Source organism: Gobius niger (assembly GCF_951799975.1).
Source record: "Gobius niger genome assembly, chromosome: 6".
NCBI classification, from domain to species: Eukaryota; Metazoa; Chordata; class Actinopteri; order Gobiiformes; family Gobiidae; genus Gobius; species Gobius niger.
The window spans coordinates 21,387,602-21,404,610 of NC_136857.1; the positions used below are offsets into that span (position 1 = coordinate 21,387,602).

General features: G+C 41.5%; 2 protein-coding genes across 2 annotated transcripts; both read left to right on the plus strand.

Moving 5' to 3' along the window:
- The first annotated feature begins 2,090 nt into the window (after positions 1–2,090).
- LOC306963870 (uncharacterized protein) lies at positions 2,091–9,500 on the plus strand. Its single transcript, XM_079557621.1, has 7 exons — positions 2,091–2,724; positions 4,978–5,128; positions 5,241–5,308; positions 6,592–6,704; positions 7,738–7,829; positions 8,088–8,536; positions 8,973–9,500. The coding sequence occupies exons 1-7, from the start codon at positions 2,434–2,436 to the stop codon at positions 9,186–9,188; spliced, it is 1,380 nt and encodes a 459-aa protein (XP_079413747.1). The 5' UTR covers positions 2,091–2,433; the 3' UTR covers positions 9,189–9,500.
- Positions 9,501–11,172: 1,672 nt separating this feature from the next.
- Positions 11,173–15,777, plus strand: LOC306963857 (uncharacterized protein). The gene is made up of 5 exons (XM_079557603.1): positions 11,173–11,476; positions 12,703–13,002; positions 13,193–13,578; positions 14,021–14,232; positions 14,562–15,777. The coding sequence occupies exons 1-5, from the start codon at positions 11,438–11,440 to the stop codon at positions 15,419–15,421; spliced, it is 1,797 nt and encodes a 598-aa protein (XP_079413729.1). The 5' UTR covers positions 11,173–11,437; the 3' UTR covers positions 15,422–15,777.
- The last annotated feature ends 1,232 nt before the right edge of the window (positions 15,778–17,009 follow it).

Below are 17,009 nucleotides of genomic sequence, written 5' to 3' on the forward strand. Positions count from 1 at the left end.
TCAGTGTTTAAGCTGCTCAAGACGTTAGCATGCTACCGGTTAGCAACTGTCATCAATCAGCTGTCAATGGCTTCAACACGATAAACACATGAGTGGCTCACATCTACGAACACTGTGGAAATACTAGAGTAACAGCTCAGCTCTGACCTCTGTCACATGTCGTAGCCAAGGTTTGGAGTGCGGTTCAGGGCTTTCTCTTGAAGGGGTCAGATCTGAGCTGTTGAAGCTAAATGCTAACCGGTAGCATGCTAACATACTTAACAACTTAAACACTGACTCACTGGTTTCTTCACATAAACGTGCGTCTCTGGGGACGTGTTTTTACTCTTATCTTCTTGAGCGATGATTACGAGTACATAAAACTGCCACTGTAAATCAGTTGTCTTTCTTTTATATCCTGAGTAGAGATATTGTTACATGTTGTAGTACTGCATAATGGCCACCATAACAACAAAAGTCACATGACTGAAAGGCATGTATAGTTGAAAATTGAGGTGGAGCAGCTGAAAATTCTATAACAGTAACTTTGGTAACTTTGGTAACTTTGGTAACTGTGGTAACAGGCGAATTGCAGATTTTTTTTGTTTTAGTTTCAATCTCAATCATTATTGGAAGAATCCATTGTCTCTAAAAGGCGTCCAAAAATAGTGACAATATTCGAAAACATAAGCGTGATGTTGGCCTTTAAGACATAAAAATAATATGTCAGGTTTGTGAATCCAATCACTGTCAAATACTGATGTGGAAATTGTTAATTGTTAATTTTCGTTTTGAGATTTCTTACAAAAACTGTATTTCTCCCATACAGTTGTATTGGCCCCGCCCTCCACCTGACATTATGACATCATCACATTCTAAATCGTGAACGCCACCTATTCCCTCTTATCAGAGTAGCAACACACTGTATAATTTATTATTTTGAAGTAATCCCACGTAAATCACTAAGTGCCAAAAGCAACATACTATTAACAATCTTTTTTTTTTACATATTTTCATCGTAATTGATATGACCTGTTTTGTTTGTCCAATTACAAGCATATATCAGACTTTTACTCACAAATGATGTCCCAATACTAACATTACGCTACAATGATAAACTTGATTTTCAAGATTATTCATTGATAATGTATTACTTACATTATTAGAATTGACATAGAAGTCCCATACTGTGAACTCCAGTCATTTTCACCTGTCTATTTCATCATTTTCTTGATTAATATGATTGTGATGTGATTTTGGGTCATACTCCTCGTTTAATTATTAATGAAATGTCTAATTTACAAAATAGCACCAAAGTATAAATTCTTTTGCAAATGAGTACCTTAATAAAATTAGACAGGATATTACTTTTTAGGATCAGTATCTGGGTATTGATTTTTTTTTTTTTTTTTTTTTTAAGTATTCTCACTTAAGTGAATATTCATACCTTCTTTTTCTACTTGAGTTACTCTTACTTGAGTGAATATTTGGGAGAGAGGGTGACAGAATGGTTAGAAGTGAGGAAGGGAGGGGGTACTGAGAGGAGCACAGAGGGGTTAAGGGGGAGCATATATTTCCCAACAGCAGAAATGAGTTATGTTTTTACAGAAACTAGAGCTAAAGCAACACCCTCCACAGACAAACTGAACAAACGGAGATGTAATGAGACAGAGAGGACAGGAAACGACTGCAGGCAGAGGACATGAAGACACGAGGGGAAAACCTTAGTGAGGAACGGACCATAAAGTATAAACAAGATCCCTCCATAATGTGGTTCATCGCAAAAAAACAACAACAACTCTACAAGAACAATGTTGAGCCTGTGTTTATTGTGAATCTTCCTCCAGATGCACTTCCAGCTCCAAAATCTCATCACTTAAAACTGGGAGGAGAGAACAGATCCAAATTAAATATTTTGTTAGTTGAGTAAAGTGTGAAAAGACTTGTGGATAAAATAAAAGAATAACAGTCCTTGTGCTGCAATAGTGTTGAGTTCTGGAGAGGCTCAGAGGGAACTGGGTGTGACCCAAAACTGATCAGGAGAGAGAGAGAGAGAGAGAGAGAGAGAGAGAGAGAGAGAGAGAGAGAGAGAGACAGGGAGGATCCTGACGTTACAGCAAGACTGGACCAGAACCAAGACCTGGGCTCCACAAATCCAACTCCAAATCCAGACCATAGATCCAGAGCCAGTACAGTGCAAACTAAACAATAGCTTGTTGGTTCCGCAGGTTCAAGTCCAGGTAGAACCAGGTAAGAGCGAGTTCAGACGAACGAGGACAGAGATTCTACAACAAGACAGAACCAACCTGGACTCCGGTAAGAACAACTTGGATTTTACTGGCTTAGAGAGGATCTGGACATACCTGTCCCAAACACTGACCAGGACCAGCTGCAGGACCAGGATTCTTTCTGATTTGGGCTCACCTCTGAAGGCTGTGGACTCTATTTCCCAGAATGCTTTGCTGTGAAGGTCTGAGGGTCCAAAGGAGGACAGTCTGGACCAGGACTAGACCAGAACCAGGTCTGGGAGCAGGAATGGACCAGGTTGGACTTGTCTCTCTCATATCGAAAGTCCAGGTACCAGTTCGATCTATGATTAGGTCCGTAGTCCTGGCCATGGTTCTTTTGGGGACTTTGGTCCCTGTGGACGGGATTTTGTTGGAGGATCAGGAGGAACTTCTAGTGGAGCTTCACAACCGCTACAGAGGACTGGTCCAACCCAGCGCCTCGGCCATGTTGCCTTTAGTAAGTTTGATTAAAGTGATCAAAATGTTATAAAACTGTCATAATCAATGTGCAAAGTGTTCCACAACACGTCAATGTAAAATGGGACATGGGTCATTTTAATTTCTGTGTAGTAGATGAAGAACATCGACATCATTACAGACTGACTTTATCAATAGCAAATTATGTACAAATGAGTTGTCCTGCCCAGTGCATTAGTCATGGACTGATTGGCGTGTATATAAATACAGTATATAGTTGATGAATGAAAAATAACTAACAATAATCTACAATGCATGTACTCAACATTTATCACTTTGCTACACCAAAGGTTAATATACATAATATAGTATAATACATTATATTATACAGATACAGTTAATAACCTCACACAGAGGATTACTGCCCCAATAAAAAGCTAGGGGTGGGGGGGATTCACTTTTAATTAACTTTTTAATAATTTAATTCCACAGCCGTGAGGTGCTATAACACAGATAACCTTTTTTACTCACAGCCATTCGAATTGTGGCATTTGGATCAGGCTTCCATCATGAATAAATGGAGTGCTGTGTAAGAGCAGTGAGTGAGTGAGTGAGTGAGTGAGTGAGTGTGGGTCTGATTGGATAACCTGATTTATCACACTAGATAGAGTCTGTATCAGAGTCAGTATCAGTCTGTGAGTCAGAGGCAGAACAACAGCACATCATAGTTATTCATCAGGACCCAAACCAGTCCAGACCAGTCTTGCCTCATACTAACAATATGAAGGTGCAGAATGAATATATAGTCCAATATATGACATGTTAGTGTCATCGTTTTAGGCTGGTTTACTATCAGCAAATACACTGAGTTAATTCAATTGAGTTAGTACTGGATTAATATTGTATTGTTTATGTGGGGCGTTGCCAGTTGCTAGGTGGATTGTGCTCTCCTGACATCATTCTGAGCACGTGTAGGGTCCCTCCAGACTATAATGGGAACCATATTGGGCAGTTTGTAAAATGACATTCTATTCAGCGGACTCCACCTAAGAGCTGTCCAAGACCAAACCAGATCCAGACCTCGTGAAAATGTGCACAAACTGAAAGTTTGGAGTTGTTTTAGGGAGATGTTGGATTGTGCAGGGGGTAGAACATTGAAATGCAGGGGCCTGCAGCTCAGACGGGCCAGTGCGCTGCAGGTGAGTCACTATGGCACCCCCGAAGCTCCTGGCCAAGTCTTTGTCCTGGACCTACAGTTTGGGCTGGTCTTGTCCTGATCTATATGGCCCTCATCTGGAAGGACTTTGGCCTGGATGTGCAGCCTGGTTTGGTAGTGATGTCCATGTTCACGCTGAGAGTGTATTGTAGTCTGGGAGTGAGATCAGGGTCTCAGAGGGTTTGGGAGTGGCTCCAGATGTTTTTAGAATTTCTACTTAAACTAGATAAACTGGTGACATTAGCTTCATAGCTCACTCAAGAGAAAAGTTGTGGAGTGGTGGTTTCTCAACAAGACACGCACATGTTGCACAGGGGACACAAGTAGCCTGTTTAAATGATGAACTAAATCACATAATGTACAGGAAGTGTGAAATAGTTCTCACAAGTTGTCACATTTGAACAAGTGAATTTCTCCATTGTGAGATCAATAAAGTTCAATCTCATCTAATCTTATCTTTGTAGTTTATAGCAGTGATGTGTGATGTCCACCAGAGGGAGCGATACTCCAGCACGGGCAGTTTATTTTACAAATCTATCTGTTTTGTGGTATTGCCTGTGCGTCGGTTGAATTGAAAACTAAAGTTATTTTAAAATACGTTTGTTTTGTACTTTTATGCTTGAACCTTTTTAAACTTGTCTGTCTCACTCCTCAATTACAGGTCAGTTGCAGTGTGTAAATGTGTTAATCCTCTTACATCTAAGGGTGATTTTACCGCATCTTGTGGTGTCTTGGGCCTCTGGCTGTTGCACCGTCCACAAACAATGTTGAATCATACGGTTCTGGTCTGGTGCTTATCAGTTTGCTTCTTGTTAACCATCTTGGGTTTCCAAACAAAATCCTACAGTCCTCTAAAGTGCCCTTCAGTGGGCTACATTGTGTCACATTTCAGTTGTGCGTTGTCCGATTTTTTTATTTTTTATTTTAACGCCTCGCGGAAGGAACGCGTGTCTGTAATTATATATATTTCTTAACTTAATTTAATTTAATAATTATTTAATTAATAATTATTAATCAGTAATTAATTTGTGCAATTCCATGTTTCTGTCTAGTGTTTTTGTCTCTTGTTTTACACAGAAGTGGGACGGGAACTTGAAGCTTGTGGCTGAAGGATATGCTGCTAAATGTATCTGGAACCACAACCCTGAGCTGGAGGACACTGGAGAGAACCTGTTTGCTGGAACTGGAGAACTGGACCTGGAGCGGGCTATGGAGAAGTGGTTCTTGGGTAAGAAAAGCTGTTCTCTAAACATCTTGAATAGCTTGTTTACAGGGATCTGAATGGGTTAAGAGAGTGTGACGTTGCCCAATTAAGTGGTTGTTTTTCTTGTGTTTTGCAGAAAGAATGGATTATAGTTACTACAACAACAGCTGTGACGAAGACAAAATGTGTGGACACTACACCCAGGTCTGTGCCAGGACATGAACCAGAGACCGAAGCCACACCTAAACTGGACTCAAACTGACTTACATATTGGTGATGTCATGTGTGTGTTAGTCCAACCTTGAACTTTAATGAGCTGGAGGGGTGAAGTCAGTGTTATAGCCAGAGGTGTGGACTTGCAAGTCATGACTTGGATTCAGGTCAGACTTTGTTTGAAGTTAAGTCTACTTAGACTTGAATGGACCGGAAATGTAACAGATTGGACTTAAGATTTGACTTGGACTTGCGATCCAACTTGGGGCTGGACTTGCCTGTCATTCACTTGGATTTGAACTTACTAAACGAGGATCTGTCTTTGATTATAGCTAACCTTGCCTGTAAGCTGAATTCTGGCCGCATTTGTGAGTTAAAAAATATACAGAATTCATCTTGTGCTGCTCACACTGATTTGTTTGCAAAACACTGGTGGTTTGACAAGAAACAATTTGATTGATACTGATGCGATGACGACTAAAACACTTTTATGGATTGTCAGTTTGCTGTTTTGAGACTAGACAGGGCTGTGATTGGCTAAAACAAAGTGTGCTCCAATTAAAACATACCTTTTGATAATGGGCTACACCAGGGGTCTCCAACAGGCCAGAAGTACAATTCAGTTCAACGACTTGTAGATCATAAATTACAGAGTACGTTAAAAAAAAACGAGGTGTGTCCAGCAGAGGACACTGACATATTAAGAGACTAGGATATAAACAGCACATTATAGCCACGTGGTAAATGGACAATCTGCCCCAGGGCGGCTATGGCTACAATAATAGCTTAGCACCACCAAGTGTGGAGTGAATGAATAATGACGACAGTGTAGCAGAAACTTGTGTCACAAGCTTATGAAGTGCAATACAAGTGTAAACCGGTTTTATGAGGTTACAGCCCTGTCAGGCTCGTTATTATTCATTTATAGAAAAAAAGTTTCCTAAATATTATTTTCCCAATTAAATATATATATATATATATATATATATATATATATATATATATATATATATATATATATATATATATATATATATATATATATATATATATATATTGGCCCCCAGGGAAATTTACTTGGAGATCCCTGGGCAAGACACTACCAGTGATTCTCAAACTGTGGTACAGGTACCACATTAGTTCACAGGCTACTTCTGGTACTTAGGTGCCTTTGCATTGCTCATCCTTGTTTGGAATAAATTAGTTTATTATGTGACCTCATTTTGGTCACGGTTTAATTCAATGTATATTTTTCTTTAATTTCTGACTTATAGATGGTGTGGGCTGACTCACACAGAGTGGGCTGTGCTGTGCATCTCTGTGCTCAGATGGAGGGCCTGGATTGGACCGAACCAAGTAACTTTCTTGTTTGCAACTACTACCCTCCGTAAGTTGTTACTATCACTTATATGGTCATACCTAGTTATAGAGTTCACACAATGATACTAATCTAGGGTGCCCAAAGTGGGAGATTTGCATGAGCCAAGGTGTCTACTTTGATTCAATAGTGCACAGAATAGACTGCCAAAACAATAAACCAAACCAGCCTGTCCCCCTAAATGGCACAGTAAAAGATATTTATATCATAATTCCTTGGTCTGCTTTGAAGGCGACGTGTGCCATTTTGGTCCATCAAGGAAAAATTGTAATAATAAGATTGTAATAATAATAATGATAATAATACATTTTATTTGTATAGCGCTTTTCAAGCCACTCAAAGATGCGTCTTAGAAAAACAAGAATAAATTGTGCACCACTTAGTGTTTTCATGTAAAAATAAAAGTCATACTTGATTTAGATACCAAGCAAAAACTTGATACGCAACACTGATTTTGATGCCACAGAGCAAAAATGCAGTGAGTGAGTGTGGCTGCATTATACAGGTGTGATGCTGTGTATGTGTGTGTGCATGAGGGTCAGTGTCAGCGAGAGGGCATATTCTGATTGCTTCATCACATGCTATTGTGTATATGTATATTTTTTGTTTTTACCTGTACTTTGATTACATGTTACTGTATTTTATTCATGTAACCAGGGACTGCAGATGGAAACTAGCTATTTAGCTATAATCTTTTGCAAAACATATCTGTCTTTGAGTTTAGTGTCTCTGTGCACTTAACATCTCTGTGCACTGCCCCTTCAATAAACTATAACCATGATTGTATAGATTAAAACTATTAATGGTGATTCTCAAACCAATTTTAGAATAGAGCATAGCATCAATATCTTTGCATAAGTATGTATCTAGTTTAGATTCTAGTTTTAGTATCAATTAGTATCAGGGTATCAACCCTCACCCCAGCAGTAGAAGGAAGATACTGAACAGAAGTCCACCCTTAAGCCACTATTAAAAAGTAAAAACTAAAATGGTCTCCTTTTGTGTATGTGTATTTTTTTTTTTTTGGCTGACCTACTTCCAGCGGGAACTATGAGGGAGAGCGCCCCTATGTGGAGGGAGAGTGGTGTTCTCAGTGTCCAGAAAATCTTCAGAGCTGTGAAAACAACCTCTGTGGTAATTATAAACCAACAAACCAACATTAAACTAGCTATTGCAAATCAGCACAATGGAGCAACTGAAACTAACCAAGCAACATCTGTGACAACAGAAAACTAAAATTAACCAATACAAAGCAAAGCTAGTGAACTGATGACATATGTCCGAACCATCTCAGTCTAGAGGCACCTCACTTTAATAATAAAAAAACAACCTTTCTATTCATGTTAAAAAAATATTCAGGTTTTTGTGTAAGTCTACTCTTGTTTGTTTCAGGTCCTGAAGTTGAACCAACAGAAGCAGAGTCAATCGAAGAAACAACTGAAGCTGACCCAGCTGAGGACTCGGTGACTCTTTCAGCCAGGACCTCCTCCTTCCAAGACATTGTAGACACAACACCTGGAGCAGATCAGGTACCACTCCCAGAGCAAGACCATTATCCAGACCCAGATCTAAAGGAGACTGTGGAGCAGGAGGCAGCGGTTCCTCCACCAGCAACAGAGTCCATTCCACCAGAACCACTGAGTACCGACGAAACAGAAACCGTACCAGAGACCGTACAAGAGTCTGTCCAAGACTCCGTACCAGAGGCTGAATCCAAGACTGAACCTGGGACTAGACCAGAACCAGAAGTAGAACTGCAACCTAAGCCTGAGACTCCTAAGGAAGATCCTACAGGAGGTCCAGTAGGGGGCGCAGTGATCCGCACAGAACCGGAGCAAAAGGTATGTCTGTTTCTGTCTGACCTTTCACTTGTTTTATAAATTGTATGTAGGGACACACTGACTACAGTATGTATGCTGCATTCAGGAGGAGACTAAATATTTCTAAAAACTTCAATATTGGACGCATTTGTTCACTGTAATGTGGCTATGTGTCCTCCAACAGGGAAGGTAGGCAAATGTTTGGAGCCCGAGTTAGTAGTTTACAATTTTTAACAATTTTATTTTTGGTCAGTGACAGATTCTACACTAGTGTGTGAGTACTTGGGGGGTTTTCACCATGATTTCACCATAAGAGACCCTTGTATTTTACATAAGCCAGTAAGAAACATCCTGAACTGACACTTCACGACAAGCTAAAGCTGCTGCTAATGCTTTACCTACCCACCCCTTTTGCTCACTAAAGCAATATTTTATCAATATTAATCTGCCCTCACAGATTCCTCCCATTGGCGGAAAAGCTCCTCCCACTCGCCACCTGACCCCGCCCCCTCCTCATCAGACCCCGCCCCCTGAGAACCGGGGGCAGCAACAGAAAGATGTAGTGGAAAAAGTGGAAAAGCACAGACGAGCTGATTCTGCCGCGTCAGACTCTGTGGTCCTCTTTGGGTCCTGGAGCCTGGTGTTTTTATGGATCGGTTTGCTCTGCCTCTGAATGGACTGTAGTTTACTTGCCTCCTGTCCTGGTTAGCCTCTCCTCTGGGATCTTAAGGTTGAACTCAGTATTTTTATCTTTTTTTTTTTTTTGCCCCATCTTCATTTGTGGAGCGCCGTCTACATTACAGTAATTGGTGTCTACTTCTACATAGCTTGAGAACGATAAAACTTAGCTCTGTTTTAAGACTCTTCTGTTTTTTGTTTTGTTATTTGAGTAATATTTGTTGTTCTTTTGTTGTTGAATGTAACAGCTCTAACTGGACTGTGTGTTTCTGAAGCACTGATAAACATTGTACAGACTGTAAATAAACATGAATAAACTCCACATACAAAAAATATCTGTTGCTTCTTGAAAATAATGAACAAACCCCAATGCTTGATTGATGGTAATAAAGCAATGACTAAAATAGTTGTTAATGCTTTAATACAGGGGTGTCCAAACTACGGCCCACGGAACAACTGCGGACCACTTTTAATTGGCCCTCTGCAAATTCTAAAAAAATAATAATCTTTTTTTTTTTTGTTGCTTTAATTGAATATAGAAAATCAATTAAAATCCATTAATAGAAAGCTGTGATGAAGGAAATTCAATTATAAAGCATAGTTAACATTTTATTGAATTTGCTAACTATCATACAATAGTGGTGAAGCTATATATACATCTGACCTCTACTGAGTGCGGCCCAGTTGTTTGTATGTTTTTCCGTACGTGGCCCTCTGTGGAAAAAAGCTTGGACAAACATGCGGCCGGGCCCGCGAGATGATTTAATCCGGCCCCTGCCCTGTAGAGCATAAATTCCAGAGTATGTCAAAAAAAAAAGTAAGTCTCTAGCCCATTCCTGTGCAGAGTTATGAATTTTTAAAGATTAACCAGAATGCTCATTCTAGCCACTAGGGGGCATTAAATTAAAAAAAAAAGGATAGAGTTCCACACGTGTCCAGCAGAGGGCACTGACATAACAAGAGCTCAGGATATGAACAACACATTATATAGCCATGTGGTAAATGGACAGTCTGCGCCAGGGCGGCTGTGGCTTCAATAAAAGTTTACCAGCACCAAGTGAATGAATAAAGACTGCACTTTCAGGAACTTGTGACACAGGCTTGTAAAGTGCAATACAAGTGTAAGCCGTTGTCATTAATGAAGCTACAGTCAAGTTGGGGCTTTGATCAAATCACAGCTTATTATTATTCATTTATTGGAAACATTTTCTCTATTATATGTGGCCCGCGACCCGCCGTGGGAGCTGAATTTCGGCCCGCGACCCAAAATGAGTTTGACACCCGTGCTTTAAGATATGGATGTATGTACTTTATTTTTAAATATATATATATATTTATTTTTACTTCAGATATAAGTAAACATGTTCAAACTAAACATTGATTTTATTGATATAACCTGATATAAACTATTTTTAAAAATAGATAAATAATTAATGAATTTAAAAATATATAAAGCAGTTTATTATTGTAATTTTTCCATTGATTTCAAGCTAATTATCCAGTAGTAGGAGATTGTGCACCACTCTCACTGATGTGAATATTACTCACCATCCTGTCCCCAATCAAGACCAAATTAGTGTGGGCCTCTATAGTGACAGAATTCTGGAGGTTTGGAGCCTTCAAAGGAAGCATGGCATGTCCACATAGCCTCTCCAAACACCACCAGTCACTCACTGTCCGTGTGTGTCTTTCCCAAGAACGCGAGAGCCGTACGCATTGACCATAGCTGGATTCAAACTGCACACTTTCAGGTCGACGGGAATGCTTTAACCACTGAGGAGAATATCTGTGTGTGATTCCTTCAGGATCAGTAAGTATCTCTCTCCATCTCTCATTGGTCATAATGTTTTGGCTGATCTGTTTTTTTCAATCCCCATTTGTGATACTTGTGGTCCACGTAACATGGTGTGGTCTTTGGAGTTCAAGCTCTGATATGGCTGTGCTGTTTTGCCCTGCGCTGTGTGCACATTTAGACTCCACCTCCCATGATGCTATTCTTCACTCAGCATAGTGCAGACTGGGAACTGCAGTCCACAGCAGTGAACAGGGCATTGTGGGAGAATCTCAGTTTGAAAATGAGATGCACTTGGAGCAGGACGCAGCTGGCCCTGGTCTGCGCCTCCCTGCACCTGGATCAAGACGCGGACCTGCCTGTCTCCTTGCGTCCTCTCCTCTTCTCGTCTCCTCGCCTGCTCTCTCCTCTCCTCGTCTCCTCTCCCCGTCTCCCAGGCTGAGTAAGCAGAGATGGGCTGCAGATTGAGTGTGAGCAGAGGCAGGAACAGGGTGAGTCAATCTTTTCATAAACCAACACAATCACACAAGGAACATCAGAGCATCACATACAATAAGTTACACAGAGGAAAAGAGCACGTTCATCTAAAATAAGACTCAATGTGATAATGTAATGATTGCGATGCATTTGTTAAATCTGAATGTAGTGGGGCAGTGATTGGCAGCAGCAAGAATGACAGCTAAATGATTATGCATACAGAGATGAGAGGTGAGGATGTAGGGGGTATAATATGACTGTTAATAGAGCTGGTTTTTCGTCCTAGCTTAGTCTGGTTAAGCCCTGTTTAAACAAGCTTCATTCCTGCTATAGTAGTTTGGTCCAGTTCCAGGTTTGATTTAGACTAGTATAAGCACTGCACGGTTAGACCTGGATCAGTCCTGGTTTAGACTTCCTTTACTTTACAGCAGCAAGTTTGCCTTAGACCTGCAGAAAGAGAAGCCTCTGTAAAACGAATCCACACAGTCCTGATTAAGTCCTGGCTTTTCGTTCTTGCTTGAAGAGACAGTATGATGGTGATGTAATCTGACAGAGGAGCCTAAAGCTTTGGGACAAACTCAGAAGCAAAGGAGGCAAAATACTGTAAAGGGTACGACCCATATGAATTAAAATCCTCAGGTTCATCTAACAGAAGCTGCTACAATGTTATTGTTGTTATCGCGGTTAAACAAAATCGGATCTTTTTATTTCATGGCTTTTATTTTATTTCTAACAGCGAACCAGCTTAGGTTGGAAGGTACAGCTGAATCTAAAAGAGTTCATAGCCAGAGAACAGATAAGAGATTGGGTCACTCTGTCTTCAAGTGTGTGTATGTGTGTGTGTGTGTGTGTCTCTGTCAGAGCTGTGTGTTATTCAGACGTCAGGTCACATTACCATCACACATTCAGACCCACTCAGCTGTACTGCTCTCTAGTCTTTAACACAGTGGACAACACTGGACTACATTACCCACAACCACCAGCATCGCCTTAGAGCACAGCTGTACTGCTCTGTTTTCTCAAACTTAACACATTGAACTACATTACCCTAAGAGCATCATCCCCGAATCAGCGTCTCATCATCAAAACTCAAGTGCACAATATGGCAGATTAATCTGATAATGGTCGATTTACAATAGATTCAGATTTGTCAGGTGTATATTGAACATTTGAACTCAGAGCAAATATTGAGTTAAAGTAATTTTTGTTCTATTAGTTTGATATTTTTTGTATCCTTTAGCCCAAGCCACGCCCCTCACGGCGCTCCCATGGTCCTGAGGAGCTACACTTCCTGGATGAATTTGGTCAGCCAATCACGGTGCAGCTGGAAGAGAGGGGGCGGAGCCAGTACAGACCAATGGGAGGACCACATTGGGATATGGCTCAGACTCAGAGGTCATGCTACAGTGACCCCTACATGGCCCCAAACCTCTACCCATTCATGTCACATGACCAGTTTTCCACCAACGGCTGCGTCCCAAGTGTGTCCTACAGCCTGGACCATATGGACCAGATGGACCAAGACTGGCTCCAGACACAGGTACTGTCCCTCACACCTTACACGTCAGGTGTTCTCAGTTTAGATTCCCACTTACAGCTGATTAGACATTCTGTAACAGCACAGCTGTTTCTGTACACGAATCATCGTATTATCTAACAGAAACAGAACATGAAATATCAATGGAAACCCCTAATAAAGTCTCTATCGCTCTGGTTCGGATTCTCCTCAGTTTTCCAGCCCCTGGCCTCCTCCAGACCTCAGGCAAGACCCTGCCTTAGATCTGGACCGGGTTCCGCCTGGTCCTGGTCTGGTCCCGGACTTTCCCTGCAGTTCTTCTCAGCTCCACAGAGGGATGCTTTCGGAGGCGGAGACAGACATTGTGTCGTCACTCCCTGGACACACTCCGTCGTCCCGCGGCTCCTCTGACTCTCTGACATCGTCACTGACATCAGAGCCAAGCGACTCAGGCTTCCACAGTGTCAGCACCGCAGGCCCCGCCCCCAGAGCACCAGGCCCCACCCCCAGAGCTGTAGGCCCCTCTCTTGGACATAACCATCACCGCTCATATCCTCAGAGAGGTCGCTGGGAGCTGCAGTCTATCCCTGAGAACTGGAGGTGGGTCAGAATAGTTAAGGTTTAAACCAATGCCATGAAAGTGATAGTTACTTAAGTTTAAATGTTTAACAAATTTAATAGATTCCATGTAACTGATCGGCAAGGCTTGCAATTTGATGTAATGTAAGCAATATTAAGTAATTATGTTTTTTTCCAAAGTCTCCCCCTTTACTGATGCCATAACTTTGACCTATGACATGAGGTTTTCTGTAAGGTCAATCAATAAGGGATCGTGCACTCTTGAAATGTCCTTCTCTCTCTCCATCATGCAATCTTACAGACTATCACTTTAAATCAAAAGATCATTTTCAGTCATATTGGCCAACAACAAAAGCTGCTCCGCTCTTATGAACATACAGATTTATCTTCCTTAACAGAGAAGTGGTTCTGCCATCCAAACACATGACATCAATTAATGTGCCCTTTGCTGTTTGGTTTTTAGCCCAACTCTCCATCATACGCATCAACAGTCGGAGCAGAGGGGATTTTGGGATGTACAGTCTATCCCAGAGTCTGGAGCCACAGCCAGATGCAGTGTGGGTAACAGCACCACGACCACGGTCCACTTTCACCGTGCTGAACGCAGCCCCACGTCTCCTCGGCAACACAGTCCCCGATTATTACAACAATGCTCACCTGCAACCACACCCCTCGGTAAGTCACTCGCTCTAAAATTGGTGGACTGTTTACTGATGATGTCCCTTTCTCAGAAGGAAGCAAGAGAGAGTATACTTGCATTTTTAAGAGGAAAATAATCTACAGATTTTGAGCATGATCATTTAAACGGCTTTAATGGGCTTGGCAATTTATTACAGTGTTCTGTTGAGGCTGGAGATCCAATTCAAAACCCCAGTAGATTTTTGGCTATCTCATATCTACTTGTTGTGACTACTTGTTTGACAGTTGCCACTACAGTCAATACAAAAACACTGGAATTGCCGTAATGTTTTGATGTAATTATTAAGAAATGGCTTTTTTTGCAGGTTGTCGCACTGAGCCCTGCCACCGCAGAGCGCTGTGGCTACAAGATGGATCCAGGACTTTAACAGAACCAAACCGGAGCCAAACCTACACCGATCTGAGCCAGAATCAAAACCAACACCGCAGGAGAGCCAGCCACCCCTGCACTCTCCAGACGTCAGAGATGAGGACATCTCAGACCAATCCCTCTGAGACGAGGTCCAACCAGACCAGCACTGCTCCCAGGAGGAGCCACTCGAGAACCAGCCAGTGGGATCGCAGTTTGACCCATGACAGAGAAACCAGCTTAAATCAGAACCAAAACCAGGACTTCAACCAAATGCCCCCAAACCCTTCAATACAGACCTCCCAGGCCTTCACAAGCAGATCCAGAGAGTCATTGGATCAAGTCTATGCCAAATCAAACCGGACCAGAGACCTAAGCTTGGAACAAAACCCTCACAGTCCACTAACCCGTACCTCTCAGACACTCAAAACCAGGTCCAACCGTGAGTCCACGGCCCAGTTCTACAGCACAGTCCAGTCTAGCCCAAGATCGTCGAATCAGAGGCATTTGCGGAGGCACAGAGTTCCACGATTGGTCCGTCAGAGGAGTGATGTCACCACTGATGAAGAACTGTTCCCACCTCCCCAAGACCGCCGCAGACCAGGCCATAAGACCCGCATCAGATCCTCACAGAGTCGTCCCGGGCCGGACCAGGATCCACTCATGGTCCTGAGAGACCAGAACCTGGATCGCATACGAACCAGGCAGATTCTGGATGAGTGGACCACTGTCGAAGAACTGCTGAGTCACGGAACCAGAACTGAGAACAGAACCAAGGGCTGGCCCAGTCCGCTCCTGTCTGTCACCACAGTCTGATCAGAACCAGGATAAGAACCAGAGCCAGAGACATACTTAACTCATAGAGTGGACTGTTCCAGTAGTCATCAGAAACACAACTCCACAGAGTCTGGAAGAAACAGCTGACTGGAAAACTAACCTGCAAACTCGTGAAAACATCAGAAGCAAAACAAAGCTAAAGTGCACATCAACTGTTTCTAAAGGAGGAAAAAACAAAGACAGAAAGACGGTTCCCGGAGTGAACTGAATATAAATGTGAATATATTTTTATGAAGTGAAATCTAACTGACAGATCAGGCACTGATTAGAAAGGCACACTGCAAATCTATCAAAATCTATTCATATTAATCTTGAGTTCAGTAGTTTTGGGCAGTTTATACATATTTATTCACTCATAATTATATTATATTAGATGTATGTGTATTTTACTTGCAGACCTCAAATTGCTTGACTTTTGGGATTTTTCATATCAACTTCAAGATAATTTAAGTGCCCTATAAGTATAAGAAAATATGAAATTACATTTTTAACCAACTGAAGATGTCGAATTTTGGTTTTTAAAATGTACAGGTGTGGAATGCTGCTGTCAAACAGATGTACATATTCAGGTAACTCTAAACCTGTAACAAGTTTATCCAAAGACCCTTGTAACACTGGGATTCATATGAGATATGGAGCTATATGTTTTTTATTAGAAGCAGTAGTTTTATATAAATGTGTGAATGCATTTATTCCAATCTCAGCACAGACACCGGTCTGGCTTTGGACCATTGCGCTATTTGTGTTGGTCTGTAAATGCCAATGATGTACCATTACCAGTAGATGATATGTTGCTTAAAACTATGACCGTTTTGTCATTTTGACACTTAAGAATTGGCTTACTTTTTCGTAAAATATCAGCCACCTACAAAGTCAGAAACCTAAAAAAGGGTATTTAGCTTTGAGCTTAAATTACAAATAAAACATGTGATTACTTGGTCGAAGGTTAGCAAAACATCTTGAATTTTTAAAGTTTGAGTAATTGAGATAAAAATAAGTACAATGGGGTCCACACTGTGGCCAGGATAGATGTTTCTTTATGAGTTCGAGTGTGGAGCAACAGATGGATACTGGCTCATGGCTACAATCCGGTGTGGCATGTTACATGCCTCATGAGTCTTGTGTGTTCATCTACATGTACTGCTCCGACCAAATAAACACATTAAAATCTTTCGCTAATGAAAACTGTCAAGAGAAAAGGCATATACGGTATTCTGTCAGATATCACTAGGCAGAGACATCTCGGTATCTCCAGCAAGAAAAGTTGCATGATGATCTCTAATGCCTATGATCAGCATTATCTCTGATGTCGTCTCTCTACTCCCCCTATGGACATAGATGGCACTGCAGTCTGAGACTGTACCCTTTAATCTCATATTATTCTGATGACAGACCCAGTTTTCTTACCATTGTGACCCAAATGTCATATCTTTGTGTCGCGTACAGTATCTAAAAGTCTGTTATAGCCACTGCTTGAGAGGCTGTGCTCCTTGCCAGTATTAATCTAATGCAGGTTCACAGTTGTTTGAGTCGATGACGACTGAGACAAGTGTGTGGTCCAGCTCAT